This window comes from Mixophyes fleayi, chromosome 3 (assembly GCF_038048845.1).
Source record: "Mixophyes fleayi isolate aMixFle1 chromosome 3, aMixFle1.hap1, whole genome shotgun sequence".
Taxonomy (NCBI): Eukaryota; Metazoa; Chordata; class Amphibia; order Anura; family Limnodynastidae; genus Mixophyes; species Mixophyes fleayi.
The window spans coordinates 28,843,831-28,858,564 of NC_134404.1; the positions used below are offsets into that span (position 1 = coordinate 28,843,831).

General features: G+C 39.3%; 1 protein-coding gene across 1 annotated transcript in view; it reads right to left on the minus strand.

Moving 5' to 3' along the window:
* Window positions 1-258: 258 nt before the first annotated feature.
* Window positions 259-14,734, minus strand: part of LOC142143449 (cytochrome P450 2K1-like) — a 26,706-nt gene continuing 12,230 nt past the window's right edge. Inside the window, exons 6-10 of the mRNA XM_075201298.1 lie at window positions 14,701-14,734; window positions 8,099-8,240; window positions 5,651-5,835; window positions 3,007-3,148; window positions 259-532 (exon numbers count right to left, since the gene is read on the minus strand). The exon at window positions 14,701-14,734 is cut by the window's right edge and continues 143 nt beyond it. Of these exons, the coding sequence (XP_075057399.1) occupies window positions 354-532; window positions 3,007-3,148; window positions 5,651-5,835; window positions 8,099-8,240; window positions 14,701-14,734 (682 nt within the window). The 3' untranslated portion in view covers window positions 259-353. The remainder of the gene's footprint in view (window positions 533-3,006; window positions 3,149-5,650; window positions 5,836-8,098; window positions 8,241-14,700) is intronic.

The following is a 14,734-nucleotide window of genomic DNA, read 5'->3' on the forward strand; positions in this document are numbered from 1 at the left end:
ATGCAATACAAGGATCAAATATTGCTAATCACCACCAGCAGAGCTGGTATTAGAGCACGATAAAGTAGAGAACTACAATCCCTATTACTTTTGTTTTTACGTAACGAGTCTTCATTCTCTTTTTTATGTGATAAATAATGAATATCTTGCTCTTCAAATTTATATAACCAATCTTTATTATATATTTTATTACACAATAATTATATAGAATAATACATAAAAAGTAATTTACTGTACAAAATAGAAACTAAAAACATTTACCAGTTAGCACATTTTGTTTATGCAATACAAAACAATTATGACATATCTTATCATCATCATCATCCTATGAAATAACTTGGCTGACAACATGTCTAGCTGCGAGGTATAGCACAGATTTCATGAGGTAATGGTGCATTAGTAAACCCTAATGCAGGAGAGAGGTCCAGTTTAGCTCCAGGCGGAGCCTGAAATGTGAAGTTCTGTAGCAGGGTCGTGAAGAACACAAACAGCTCCGTTTTGGCTAGGTTCTCTCCAGCGCAACTTCTTTTACCTAGTTATAACATAAGCAAAACATTGAAACCAGTGTATATGAATAGAAAGCGACATTCAATACATTTTTAATAAATGATTAATTAAAAATGCAGAAAATTATAAAACAAAACACGATTTATGTTTTACCAGTTTGGGGTCAAACTAATCAAGGCTTGGCACCTTTGAGCTTCTTACTTTTTTCTTTTGGATAGAGGATGATGAGCATATGAGATGCACAATTAATGACAATGCCTAGCTACATTAATGCCAACTGATTTGAGGTTTATTGGCGTGGATGGTGATGGAGAACGACAAAATATTTTTCATATTCATACCTGTGCCATTTGACTCCTTCCCACATGAAAAAACATCAATGTGGACACAATTTACATGCTGAAAGTGGAAGCCTACAATGATGGCAAAGCTCTGCTCTATATTTTTTTATATGTGCACTATAGAAAGTAAAATAGTCTGCTCTTCCATTCATTGCTGTTATTTTTCATTGATCTTGTTTGTTAATTTTAAATGTAGAATGTTTTTATTGTAATTTATAAGAGAAGGAAGATCTATAGAGCAGGCATTACAGTGTGTCATGGCAATAGGGTTTCTGGGATCCATCTCGGGACCCTTGAGACTTGCTGTATCAGAGCTAAAGTGGAAATTAGGAGGCTTTATGAAGACTTTGCTCATGGAGACAATTTGTACTCTATACGTAGCTACCAGATGACAGAAGGAGAAATGCTGGATTGGACTCATTAGTGGAATAACCAACTGGAAACTGGATCTGGACAGAGGAATAGAAAGATGCAACCCACGGCCAGAGGCTCAGAACCCCCAAAATCCAGAAACTCAGAGAATTCTTGTACCAAGACTCAAACTGGAAAGGCTCATAACTCAGTTAGAGGAATACCAATGGTGGCTACCTCCTGGACTGAATAAACCTGGAACTGGTCTCGGAAACTCAGGACCTGCGTCAGAAACTAGGGACTCGGGATGAGCAACCCCTAAGGGTTTTAGTCCACCCTGGAACCCACAACCTGGTCAATTCTGGAACTTGAAACCCGTACCCAGAGACACAGAGATAGCTCCAGATGTTGGAAGACATAGAACAGTAACCTACTTCCCCAAATGGCCAGTAGGTGAGTAAGGGGAATAGGTAGAAGAAAGCTGAATCCTCAGGAGGGGTAAATAGCTGGACAGTAGCAGAATATAACCTTGAAGTAATAGGAGGAAGTTAAGTCTACACAAGTGGTTAATAGCTGGACTTTGTACAGCAACAAATAGTAACACTGAAGTAGCAGAAGGAATCAATTCCAGTAAATGGCTGGAATCTGTACAACAGGAAACAAATGACAGTGGTAAGCTGGAACCAGGAACTAGGAAATTTGTTGTGAGTAGGAGGTGACTTAGTCAGCACAGGGTGTTAATTGGTGGATGAAGTCAGGTGCTCAGAATAGGCAGCATGTAGCGAAATGTCTCACACAAGATGGCAGCAAACAGTGCAGCAGACAGATGTCATGCTTTGTCCCAGGATTTGGAATGCTGCATTCCAACAGGAGGAAGAAGCTTGATATGATACCGCCGAGTGGCATAAATAGGCCTAAGACACAGTAGTTTAATTACAAACATCTATCACTGTGATTTGGTCAGAGCAAGCTATAACATACTTGCCTACTCTCCCGGAATTCCCGGGAGGCTCATGAATTTCGGGGAGTCCTCCCAGACTTCCAGAAGAGTAGGCAAACCTCCCAAATTCACCAAAATTCACGTCATTGAATAGCAGTGGTGGGGCTTAATAACACAATTAAGCCCCGCCCATGCTTTTCATTGCTGTGAATTCCAGCGTTTTATAGTGGGGGCGGGGCTACCTCTTACCCCCTAGTCACATGACTTCACAATATTACAGTATTGATTAGAACCATCCATACTAAACAGATTATAAAGGTACAATTACTGATGTAACTATAGCCACAGCAGTCACTGTGACTGACATGGGCCCTGGCAGCACATAGGGCTCTGTGTCAATGGAAAAAATTTACCTTAAAGTACACTTAATACAATGAATTTATCCATTTATAGGATTTGGAAAATGAGGATAAAATGACTGCATATATAATTCAGACTTGATTTCTACTAATCCAATACTCTGCCCTATTGGATACTGACTGGGGATGGAGTAGACATCATGGTGGGTATGACTGTATGATGGTGCATAGAGGAACACCATCACAATTTGGTCATAGGGCCCAACATTTCTAGGAATGTCCTTCTGTACATTCTCACATTTCATTCATCCTCAAGGAATAATTGATATATAAATAATATACATTGTCCATCTTCAAAACTTATACTGATTTTAAAATTAGAGTAATAAGATCATTAGTATAAGATATAGTATAAATTTAAGATCAATCTACTTTCATTCTTTAGGTACAAAGTAAATATTGTTCTTGAGTGGTAGCATAAGAAGAAGATGATCAGAATGAAAGCTACCTAATGAGAAAGGTATGAACGCTTCATTCTTCTTGAAGTTTTCTTCTGAGTCAAGAAAATGTTCTGGGTAAAATTCTTCCGGCTTCTCAAAGTAGGCTTTATCTCTCAGTACTGAGGTCAGTATTGGGAGTACGATGGTGCCCTGTGGGAAATTATAACAGTGTGGTTAAAGACAGATCATCAAAATAGGCGTCACCTTTCCCTTAAAAAACAAACATTCTCTGCACGGGTTGATCGTAAAAAATGACAAAACGACAGAGAAAAATATTGTAAACTGATTTCAGTTAAAAATTGCTGCGTGAAGCATCTTAAGTGAAGCTACTATATTTATAAACTGCTGTAAAGTATATTTTTATAAAACATATTACACAATAATATAACTAAACAAATCTATGAAAAACATCTTCATAATCATGGAGCTGTGGTCTCAGAACACAGATTATAAACATTTTCTTAATGTTACATCCACTATTGCTATTTCTTTACCTTATGTATCAGGTGTTCCCAGCACTTCTTAGATTGTAAATCTATTTGAGCAGAGACATCTTTACCATCTTGTTTATGTCATTGTTTGTAATTTGTTTATGTCATGATTCCCTCAATGTACTATGTAATATTTCAGCACTTTATAAGTAAAGGATAATGCTACTACTACTACAGCTATTATTATTATTTTTATTATCATTTATTTGTTAGGCGCCACAAGGTTTCCGCAGCGCCGTACATAATACAAACTGGAGACCATACAGGGTGACATAGTACAGAGCAATAAACACAAAGTACCAATACTTCAGAACTTCGGGCAGACATATGAGCGAAGATGGAGTAGAAGAACAGGTATGGAGACAGGAGGGGAGAGGGGCCCTGCTCATACGAGCTCACATCCTAAGGGAGGGTGGACAAACAGGCACAGGAGGGAAACATTAAAGTAAGGGAGCGAAAGGCGGGGCTGGTGGAGAAAGGGGAGAACGAGAGAAGGATGTTTACGAAGGTGCAACAAGGTAAGGGTTAAGTGGATTGTTGGTAGGCTTTGAGGAACAGGTACTACTACTACTACTACTACTACTACTACTACTAATAATAATAATAATAATAATAACGATGTTAACCTTTTCAATACACAGCTGCGGGAAGCCTTTTATATCTTGGTGTATCTTAACTAGCGGCTGTGCATTCACAAGTAGGGATTAGGCACAAAGTACAACTTGCAAATAATACAGTATAATCCTAAAATAACATGGTCTACTACACCATGTAGGGGGATAGAACTATAGAAAGAATCAGATGAGGGCAAAAGGTGACACCTGCCTTTGGCAAAATACAACTAAAATGTTTAGTAGATATTTCTAACAGATCTTCCTCCTACAACTCCCACTTCTTATTTTTTAATCTAATTTCATTTATGGATTTTATATTTCTTATAGTTTAAAAATAAGCATCCTCAGAGAGTTAGGAGCAAAGCAAAAACAAGGCGTACACTTGTACCTGGCTAAACCATGTTACGATCAACGGACGTAAAGCAATTTTTCTCTGTGTGCGGCGAACACGGTCTGCATTCACGTGGAGAGCACATACCGGGCAGCTTTATTGTTACACTGCAGTTAAATATTATGCTGGGACAACCCTACCACTCCCTCCGGACTCTTAATCTGTCTTCACATTTTTATGTTCCCTCCACCACCCCTGCAATACAACATGGTATTGCCATTGGGCAAAATTGCCTGTTCTAGCTGGATAAACTCCTAACTCTAAGAAGTGAGATCCAAAGTATTAGCAGTTTAATCAATACAGAGGATATACTACATATAAACAGTAAATAATGATGTCATGAACGCTAATATTTGCATAGGCACATAATCAGCTTAATACCCATTAGCTTATTATAAGGAATAGTATACCTCTCAGGTTATATAGATATGACAAGTCACCTCAGACATTATATCCTTGTGCCTCTATGTGCATCTGGACCCTTTCTTGACTTCTAGTATCCTCATATAATACATCATTATCACACAACTATCACACAATTATCAGACAAATTGTTAATTTCGCCAATAACATCTCGTATAGTTTTTGACAAATGCTTCTGTATTAATTTGGGTAGCATGCTTAATACTTGAGAAATGCTGCAAATGCAGGATCTTACCGTACCTGCAGAACACAGGTTTTAAGGCAACTTTCTACCTGAACTAATGTCTTACATTATGTTCCTCTCCATTCCAACTTCCATGCACTACTTTTTGTATACATTAAACATAATGTAAACACACAGCTAAGGCATATGTGCTATGGTTACCCACATAGATGCTGGTCATCTATACCCATCACTGCAAAGGCCTGTTTGTCATCAGCAGCCTCTTTGTGTTCTGCATGAATGCTGTGTATATTACCTAAAGGGCCAAGAAGTAATGAATGGGGTATCCTGCCTCTGTAGTCAATGCACACCACAGTCATACAGATCATATACAGAGAAAGTTACACAAATATGGGTTTATCATGTTGAAATTTTTTTCATGACTGCCTTATTACCGCTATCTGCTGAAGAAATGTGGGAGCCATCACTCCCAAGGATGGGCGAGGAGACCCTGCCACATCATGATCTAGGGTCCTAAAAGTCAGTGCACAGCAGGAAGAAACAAATCACCTTTGGAATAAAATATCCTCTGAATGTGACATCTTGAGAAGCGGCATGTGGGACATTACCCGGTACAATATCACCAAATCGCTGAATTTCATGAATGACGGCGTCGGTGTACGGCATCTCTTTCCTATGCTCTGTTTGTGGTTGAGCTGATCCAATCACTCTTTCAATTTCATTTTGCACTTTTTCTGTCATGTGAAAAGACAATATTTCTTGAATTATAATGCATACTGATAATGACACTATAGTATGATCATCCAGAGACAGATAAGTCAGATACATCATAGTACATGAAAATGACTAGGACAATGTTACTATAGACATGAAGGGTCTGATTCAAGTCCGAACTCAACTTGCATGCAATTTGAAGCTGAAAAAAACAGCATGAAACTTTAGTGTAATTCTGCCCATGTTCAAATTCAAGTGAATCTCGAGATGATTTTCGTTTTGAATTTAGGTGTAATTATGCTCTGCCTAAACACTATTGTCATATGTTAATAGGCACATGCATATGTGCAATATAAAGTCAGATCAGAACAGCATGCAAAAAAACGATATTTTAGAAAATAAATCAGCAACTCATAATACTATAATAATTAATAAAACATGTTGTTTTTTTAAAAAAAAAAGCATTCCTTTTTTATATACATAAAACAGGATGTTCTTAACGCGTACTGTATAATGCAATCCTTTTTTTATTGTCTCTTTTACTTGCATACACATATTCTTTGTCAGTGTCGGACTGGCCTGCCGGGGAGTCGGGGTATTCCCCGGGAGGCCCTGTTGCCTGATAACCCCGCCCTCTTTGTTGGTGGGGCGGAGCAGAGAATTACTGAGCTGCGGTCAGTCTACATATGAAACGGAGACTGTTAAACTAATAAATCCCTGCCTACAGCCAGCACGTGAGAACACTTCCTGCTCCTGAGACAGAGAGAGGCAGAAATGCTTCACAGTGACACAGATCTCAGATTACTCCTTTTGCTGTAGTTGCAGGCGTCCTGTAGTCATAAAGTTGCCGTCCTAACTGCAGTGTGAGTCCGTGTAATCAGTAAGTGTAATAAATCGTGCAAACTTCTCTAGAGCTCTCCACTGTGTGACCTCGGAGGGAGGGAGATAAATTAGAATGGCTTCATGGTGATATATGTCTTCAGTGCCTCTATAAAAGGATCCTATTGCAGCTGACCAATGAATGGATTCCTAATAAACTAGTAACCAAATTCACTGTTTATATCATGTTCCATGTTTATTTGTTTTCAATCAATTTTGGGACTTTATTCCCTATAGAAGCATATCTTAATCAGAATAAAACACATTGAGACAGTTAGGTCCTTATAGGATTGCATCTGCTATATGCTTTAATATTAATGTTTTGCTTTTGTCCTTTGTAGTGGCATTGGATTATTATTGAGTGTACATTTTGTGGGTAGATCATTTTTTAGAGTCCTGTTTTTATTTGCCAGTGTCTAGAGTGTAATTAGATTTATGTAATATTTTAAATGTGCATATATTTTTATGCTAATAATTTTGTGGTCTCCATAGTGCTTCATGGATATATTAATTTTTAGTCTATACCCTTATATTGTGGTTTTCATATGATGAATGGTTGATCTCTAGTACTGTATTATAGCATTTGTTTTCTGTGTACACTATGAGGGGAGAGAACACTAACCACAAAGAATGGACAGCACACAAATAGCTGATGACGATTGATTGTATTCAATTCATCCCTCCCCTTCCCCTGTCTCACACAGTGCCTTCCATGCTGCATTTGCTCCCCTTCACTTACCTTCCTATTGACTTCTTTCTTCTCTTCTGCCTTTCCTTCGCGGCTCCTCACTGCAAATGTCCTCTTTTTCTTTATGGACCATACTATGGTGCTATACGTTGTCCTCCATGGGATGACCCCATCCCCTTTAATGACTGACCACAACCCCTCTTACAGTTGGCCACACCCCATTGTAGTGGGTCCCTACCGCTGCATTTCCCCCGGTGGGCCCTTCATGTCCCAGTCCGACACTGTTCTTTGTCATCTAGTGGCACGCATACATGTAGTTTTTAACACAAAGACTTCTCCATGTCAGTCATCACTCCAAGTCGGCACTTACACTTGCTGGTGCAAATAATACGGCAAAACAAGCATACTTTTGAGAAACCCAGGCCTGGAAGTGTGCACCTCTGTATCTGAACGCCCTTGGCACGCCCTCATTGTACATGGCCAACGCTCGTCTGCCCCTTCCCACCCCTCTTCCGCCCTTTAAGTCATAGGCAGACGTGAGTGTCATTTGTGTTTGGACATGAATTGCATGCAATGTGATCATTGGCGTGACTTCTGTTTGAAGCATTGGCAGAGCAAATTTAGACAAGGTAATGCATATGTCTGAACATGAATCAGGCCCAAATTGTCTAATCTATGACAAGACATTCTTATCATGTTTCATATTAATGTCTTACTTTGGATTTCAGGGTATTTCATCATTAGCAGAAGACCCCATCGCAGAGTAGTTGTGGTTGTTTCCATTCCAGCAGCAAACAGATTGCTGACTAGTACGGTTAGATTGTCATTGTGGTAATACAAAGTAGATTCTAGCTTTCCCTGAATAATATAAAAAGGAAAATCTTTGTAATCAGTACAATATTTTAGACATACATCAGACTAGGAAAAAGCACAACATATGTGAATAATCATTGAGTAACAGGCATTGAAGAAGTTAGATTATCGGTCAAAGTGAGAAAATCTCTTTCTGACACACTCTACTGCTGCAAGATCAAACAGTTCAAGAGATTGTAACATAAAAAAGGATTATATTTTTAATTGTATATGCTAGACATAGTTTTACTCGATCCTTCTCTGCAAGCTATGAGCAAACTCAAGTGTTTGTCAAATCTCTCTGCATGCTCTCAATCATATTTTTGGTCCTTTCCGGATTTGGCTACCATACGCCTTCACCAATGATGTCACAAATATATTGCCAATAGGCTATGTTGCAAACTATAGTGACAGGATTATCACCTAAAATTATTTTTAAAAAAAAGCTCTGGGAGAAGATATAGAGACTATGGAAAAGTCAAATCATGACAACTGTACTGAATGGTAAGATGAAAACGTACTACAGCTAAATGTGAAAAAATGCACTTGGGTTTCAAAAACTCAAAGACTCAATATGACAAGTGAGGCCATAAGCCAAACACACTTATACTGATTTGACTACCTATTAGGAGTTATGCTTCACTGCATGCTCCAGACAATTGTAATCCAGGGGGAGGGCTTGTGACTGCTGTGATGATAATCTAGTATATCTAATGACTGATTGTTATTTTCTGTTGAATTCATGTATGACAATGTATATTGTATGTAATCTTGTAATATAATCTCAACATGTGCTTTGCTAAATGACATGAGTTTAAACTTATGCAAGTGTCATTAATCTGTTGAAATAGCCAGTCCAGGGAGAGATAGGTTCTTGTAGGAGATTGAAGCCCCAAAGTTGTAAACCATCTAGCTAGCCAAGCAGAACGAGCAAAGGTGGGAAGTCAGGTCTTGTAAACATTCCGATCTCAGGCCATCCCTAGCTCTCTTTGAAAAGCCCTGTGACATTTGGGAGATCAATATGTCATTTGACAGCTAAACTTCAAAGGTGGGGGGGTGAGGGCTATATGTTAAAAGGGGTTTAAAATCTTCTGCTTAAGACATCAGATTGTGCATGTTCATGCTGGGGTTTTTCAAGACTGAAATGTCCCATTGTCTGCAATTGTGTTCCCTCACGCATCAGGCCTTAACTAGTAAGTATTAACTCTGATTTTATTATCTATTTTATTTTCTGAAACTCATTTGTGTAACATATTGTATGTCTTGTTATGAATTTTTGTAGATAAATCTTGAAAACATTTTTCAGATTAAATAAATTTTATCTAGTGTATTCTCCATTATTCTTTGTGAATTTATGAAGCTCAGGGGGGCTCATGCTACATGTGTATGTCATTTAAGTGTGAAACATTAATAAGTGGTTTTGGTGAACATAATAAATCCATTATAAATCCTTCAAAGGTGTATTCATTGCTAAGTGAAGCCACTCATGGCCGGGAATTAGTGGGTAGCTGACCTGCAAAGGCTTTTGCCACACCCATAATTTATGTTTCAAAAAAACTGTGACCTTTTGCAAAAACTTAAATTGGTGTCAGTGTCTGTATTTCTGTATTTGAGTATTAAGGTAGAATGGTTTGCACAATGAAGAGAAGCATCAACATGCAAAACTGTCAGAGTACTAAACCAGCTTGCCTTATGTATCTTGCATGAAATCGCTTTGCCATGTCCAGAAATATTGGCATACTCATATGCGATATGCATGATTCTTCTATTTATGCCAGTTTGCTCCTGGAAGGGGAGACGGGGCTGTTCTAATGTGAGCTTAATACAAAACGGGTGCACTTGTGCCATCGCAAACAGACACATACATGGACAAAGAAGCATATGCACCTGAGAATGCAGTGTAATTTCCAGGCTGTCGGGGAAAGTGCGAATAGCGGATGATGATGATGGTTCCCAGCAGTAGCAAACCCAATGCGCTGATTGGTGATTTCTTCATCAGTCGGACATATATGAAGGTTTTGTATGCGTGTTTAAGCAATTTTTTTGAAAATATGAGTTGTTTTTGTTGCATTAAAGAGGTTTTAGGATAAGATAGGCTATTCATGCATTTCTTGCAAATAAAATAAATGGTTAAATACACGGTACATAAGTGTATGTGATGTATGCCCGGTGTAAAGCAGGTGCATATACTACTGTTGCTGACCAGCATGTATCTTAAAATACTTGCCACTTTGTACTAAGGATTAGCGGGCTCGGATTTCGCTAATCTGAGCCCACCCGAACAGTGCGGATCCGACGGGATCCGAGCACTGTTTGGGTACTTCCGGCCGCCAAAGGAATCCAAAACGAGGCTGTGACATCCCAGTCTCGCATCGGATCTCGCGAGACTCCGATGTCATAAATGCCCCGCTCGCGGCCGCCATCTTCATTCTCCCTGCGATCACTGAAGAGGGAGGTTGTTTGTCCTGGTTAGTTTTTTTGTTCAGTGGTTATTTGGGAGATCCTGTGCTCTGTCCTGCTGATCAGTTTATTCAAGTGGTGCTTTGTCCAGTGCTCTGTCCTGCTGAGTCCAGTAGTACTTTGTCCAGTGCTCTGTCCTGCTGAGTCCAGTGGTGCTTTGGCCAGTGTCTGTCCTGCTGAGTCCAGTGGTGCTTTTGTCCTGTGCTTAGTTCTGCTAAGTCCATAGTAACTTTATAATTATTAAAAAATCTTAATTTTTTTTAAAAAAAATAAACAAAAAAAATAATAAAAAAATAATTTAAAAAAAATATATATATTTTTTAAAAAAAGTATAAAAAATATTCTAGAGCAATATATTCTTGCAGTCCCAAAAAATAGGTACTGCAATCTAAATTACTACGTTCACTGTTTCTGCAGTCCCAAAAAATAGGTACTGCAATCTATATTACTACGTTCACTGTTTCTGCAGTCCCAAAAAATAGGTACTGCAATCTAAATTACTACATTCACTGTTTCTGCAGTCCCAAAAAATAGGTACTGCAATCTATATTACTACGTTCACTGTTTCCGCAGTCCTAAAGTGTGTGTGGTTTAGGGGTACGCTCTCTTGTGCTGCATATAAGGGAGTCCAAAAATTTGGAGGATAAAGTAGGGAAAGATCAAGAACCACTTCCTCCTAATGCTGAAGCTGCTGCCACAAGTCATGACATAGACGATGAAATGCCATCAACATCGTCTGCCAAGGCCGATGCCCAATCTCCTAGAGGGCATGTAAAATCCAAAAACCCAAAGTTTACGAAGATTAGCAAAAAAAGGAAATTAAAATCATCTGAGGAGAAACGTAAACTTGCCAATATGCCATTTACGACACGGAGTGGCAAGGAACGGCTTAGGCCCTGGCCCGTGTTCATGACTAATGGTTCAGCTTCACCCAAGGATCTAATCCCTCCTCCTCCCCCCCTCCAAAAAAATTAAGAGAGTTAAGCTGTCATCAACAACACAGCAAACAACTCTGCCTTCTAAACAGATGACATCACAAAACCCCAAGGCGAGTCCAAGGGTGTTGGTGGTTGCGAAGCCTGACCTTCCCATCACTGTACGGGAAGAGGTGGCTCCTTCCACCATTTGCAGAACGCCCTCTGCATATGCTGGAAGGATCACCCACAGTCCAGTTACAGATTTGGCTAATGAAGGTGTCAATGTTGTACACCGGGAGGAGGATATTGATGTAGCTGGCGCTGAGGAGGAACTTGACGAGGAGGATGCTGATGTGGTTATCTTAAATGAGGCACCAGGGGGGGAAACATTTGTTGTCCATGGGATGAAAAAGCCCAAAATCATGCCTGGTCAGAAGAGCAAAAAATCCACCTCTTCGGTCTGGAGTTATTTTTATCCCAATCTGGACAACAAATGTATGGCCATATGTAGCTTATGTAAAGCTCAAATAAGCAGGGGTAAGGATCTTGACCACCTAGGGACATACTCCCTTATACGTCACCTGAAGAACCTTCATAACTCAGTGTTTAGTTCAGGACCTGTGGCTAGGACCATCAGCAGTCCAGGGACACCTAAATCCCTTGGTCCTGTTGTATCCGCACCAGCAACACCCTCCTCGTCAATTTCCTCCACGATCTCGATCTGAGATAGTCCTTCAGTCCAGAAATATTAGTACCAGAGATTAAACTACGTTCACTGTTCCTGCAGTCCAGAAATATTAGTACCAGAGATTAAACTATGTTCACTGCTCCTGCAGCCCAGAAATATTAGTACCAGAGATTAAACTACATTCACTGTTCCTGATTGGTTTGTTAAAGTGTGAATGTCCTATTTCAACAACATCAGGGTGGGTGTGAGGGCCCAAGGACAATTCCATCTTGCACCTCTAGCAAACTCTTGCAAACTGCCATCCTGTCTGCCACTGCAGTGCCACTCCTAGATGGGCCACGTGTTTGTGCCGCCCACTTGTGTCGCTTAGCTTAGACATCCAGCTACCTCGGTGCAACCTTTTGGACTAAAAACAATATTGTGAGGTGTGAGGTGTTCAGAATAGACTGGAAATTAGTGGAAATGAATGTTATTGAGGTTAATAATAGTGTAGGAGTGAAAAAAAATAAATATGGATTTTAGCACTTTTAATGCTTTTTTAAAAAAACCTCAAGCTAATCAGAACCCAAAACACCAAAAGTGGCCTGTGCACACCCCTACTTTGTACATGGTTGCAATTGCAGCATTTATTATTCCAACTTGTGCCTGCGATTTAGGGTGCAATTGTTTCCAGATCTAACCCTTATTAACAACCAAAGAAGTAACTAGAAATTTATGGGACCACATAGTAACTTTTGAAGGGACCTCCAATATTTCTCCCTTTTTTCCCTTCTCCTCACTTAATTCACAGGTTTTACAGATTTGAAATGGGAAATGTCTCTATTTTAAAAATAGACCAACAGTACTGTACAATTCCTTGTATTTTGTATATCAGATGCCGTCTTCAGCATCTATTCTTATTTCTTTGGGCTTTAAAAGCCAATTTAATTTTTTTATTAATTTGTATTGAAAATAGAAAACATTTACATTTTGAAGTGCCTGAAGTTTTGTATTGTCTGCACTGCATTCAAGTTGAAATTAAATTAGTTTAGAATATTGCAGCAAGATTAAGTGTTGGGTGCATGTTCAAGTACCTTTTAATATATTAAATGTCAAAAATATATTTGCTAAAGTAGAAGAATGTATTGGGGCTCATTTAGAGTTGCACGAATGTATTTTTTTGTGTAGATGCACATTTTTCATCTACTTCCACCTGGATAGGCAAAATGGGGCAGGAAACAACATGCAAGCATTCACTGAGTACAGTAAGGATATCTACACACAATTGTGACATAATTAGACCTGGATGAATTAGCAAAAAAATCTTTTACGAGGTATATGTCTTGCGGATGTTGGAGACCTGGCCAAATATAGGCAATGATGTTGATTACTTTCAACAGCACTAGCCAGCCACTTCTGATTATCTGATTGTGACCCTTCTTCTCTCTCCAACTACCACCCTATTTCTCTCCTCTGCTTTGCATCCAAACTATTTCAGTGACTTGTGTTTAATCTCATTTTCTCTACTCCCACTCCCTTCTCTACTCTCTGCAATCAGGCTGCTACCATCAACATTCCACTGAGACTTCACTCACAAAAGGGAACAAAGATCTACTTACAGCAAAGTCTAAGGGTCATTTTCCATACTCATCCACCTGGACCTCTCTACTACTTTGAACACTGTTGACCACCCTCTACTCCCCTGCACATCCTTCACTTCATTAGCCTTCATGGCACAGTTCTTACCTGGTTCACTTACTTCCTATGTGTCTCTACTTCTGACACATCCTCCACTCCCACTATCTGTTGGGGTCCCATAAGGCTTTATTCTTGGCCCTCTGCTTTCTCTTGGGGAACTATTTCACTCATTCAGCCTCCAATACCTCTTCTATTGTGAAGACACCCAAATCCACTTCTCCTCCCATGATCTCTCTTCTTTTCTACTAACTTTTGTAATCAACTGCCTCTCTGCCATCTCCACATGAATGTCCCAGTGCTGCTTAGAGAGCTTATCATCTTCCCTGATCCCAGAATCACCACCTCCCTCAAATCTCCCTCACTGTTTGTAACACTAACACCACAATGTCCCCAGTTTCACAAGCCTGCTGCCTTGGTGTCACAGATGACTTCGCCCTCTGTTTTGTTCCTCACATTCAGTGTTCCTGGTCCAACATTAATCCCACCACACATCAGAATTAACTTCGCAGCTCTACTCATAATTATATAAAATATAAAATAATAAAGTATTTTTATTAATTACTATCTCTATAGCGAATACAACAACAAGCCCAACTCCAAGCAGATACTAAAAAACTAAAGCAGTAAAACACTTGATTACATCACTTTTATGGAATTCTATCCTAACGTGTGTATATATGTCTTTTAAGAACACACCACCCTTGCACATAAATTCACAGCATACCTCTTGTTGCTTGGCAAGGAATGAATCAATAAGA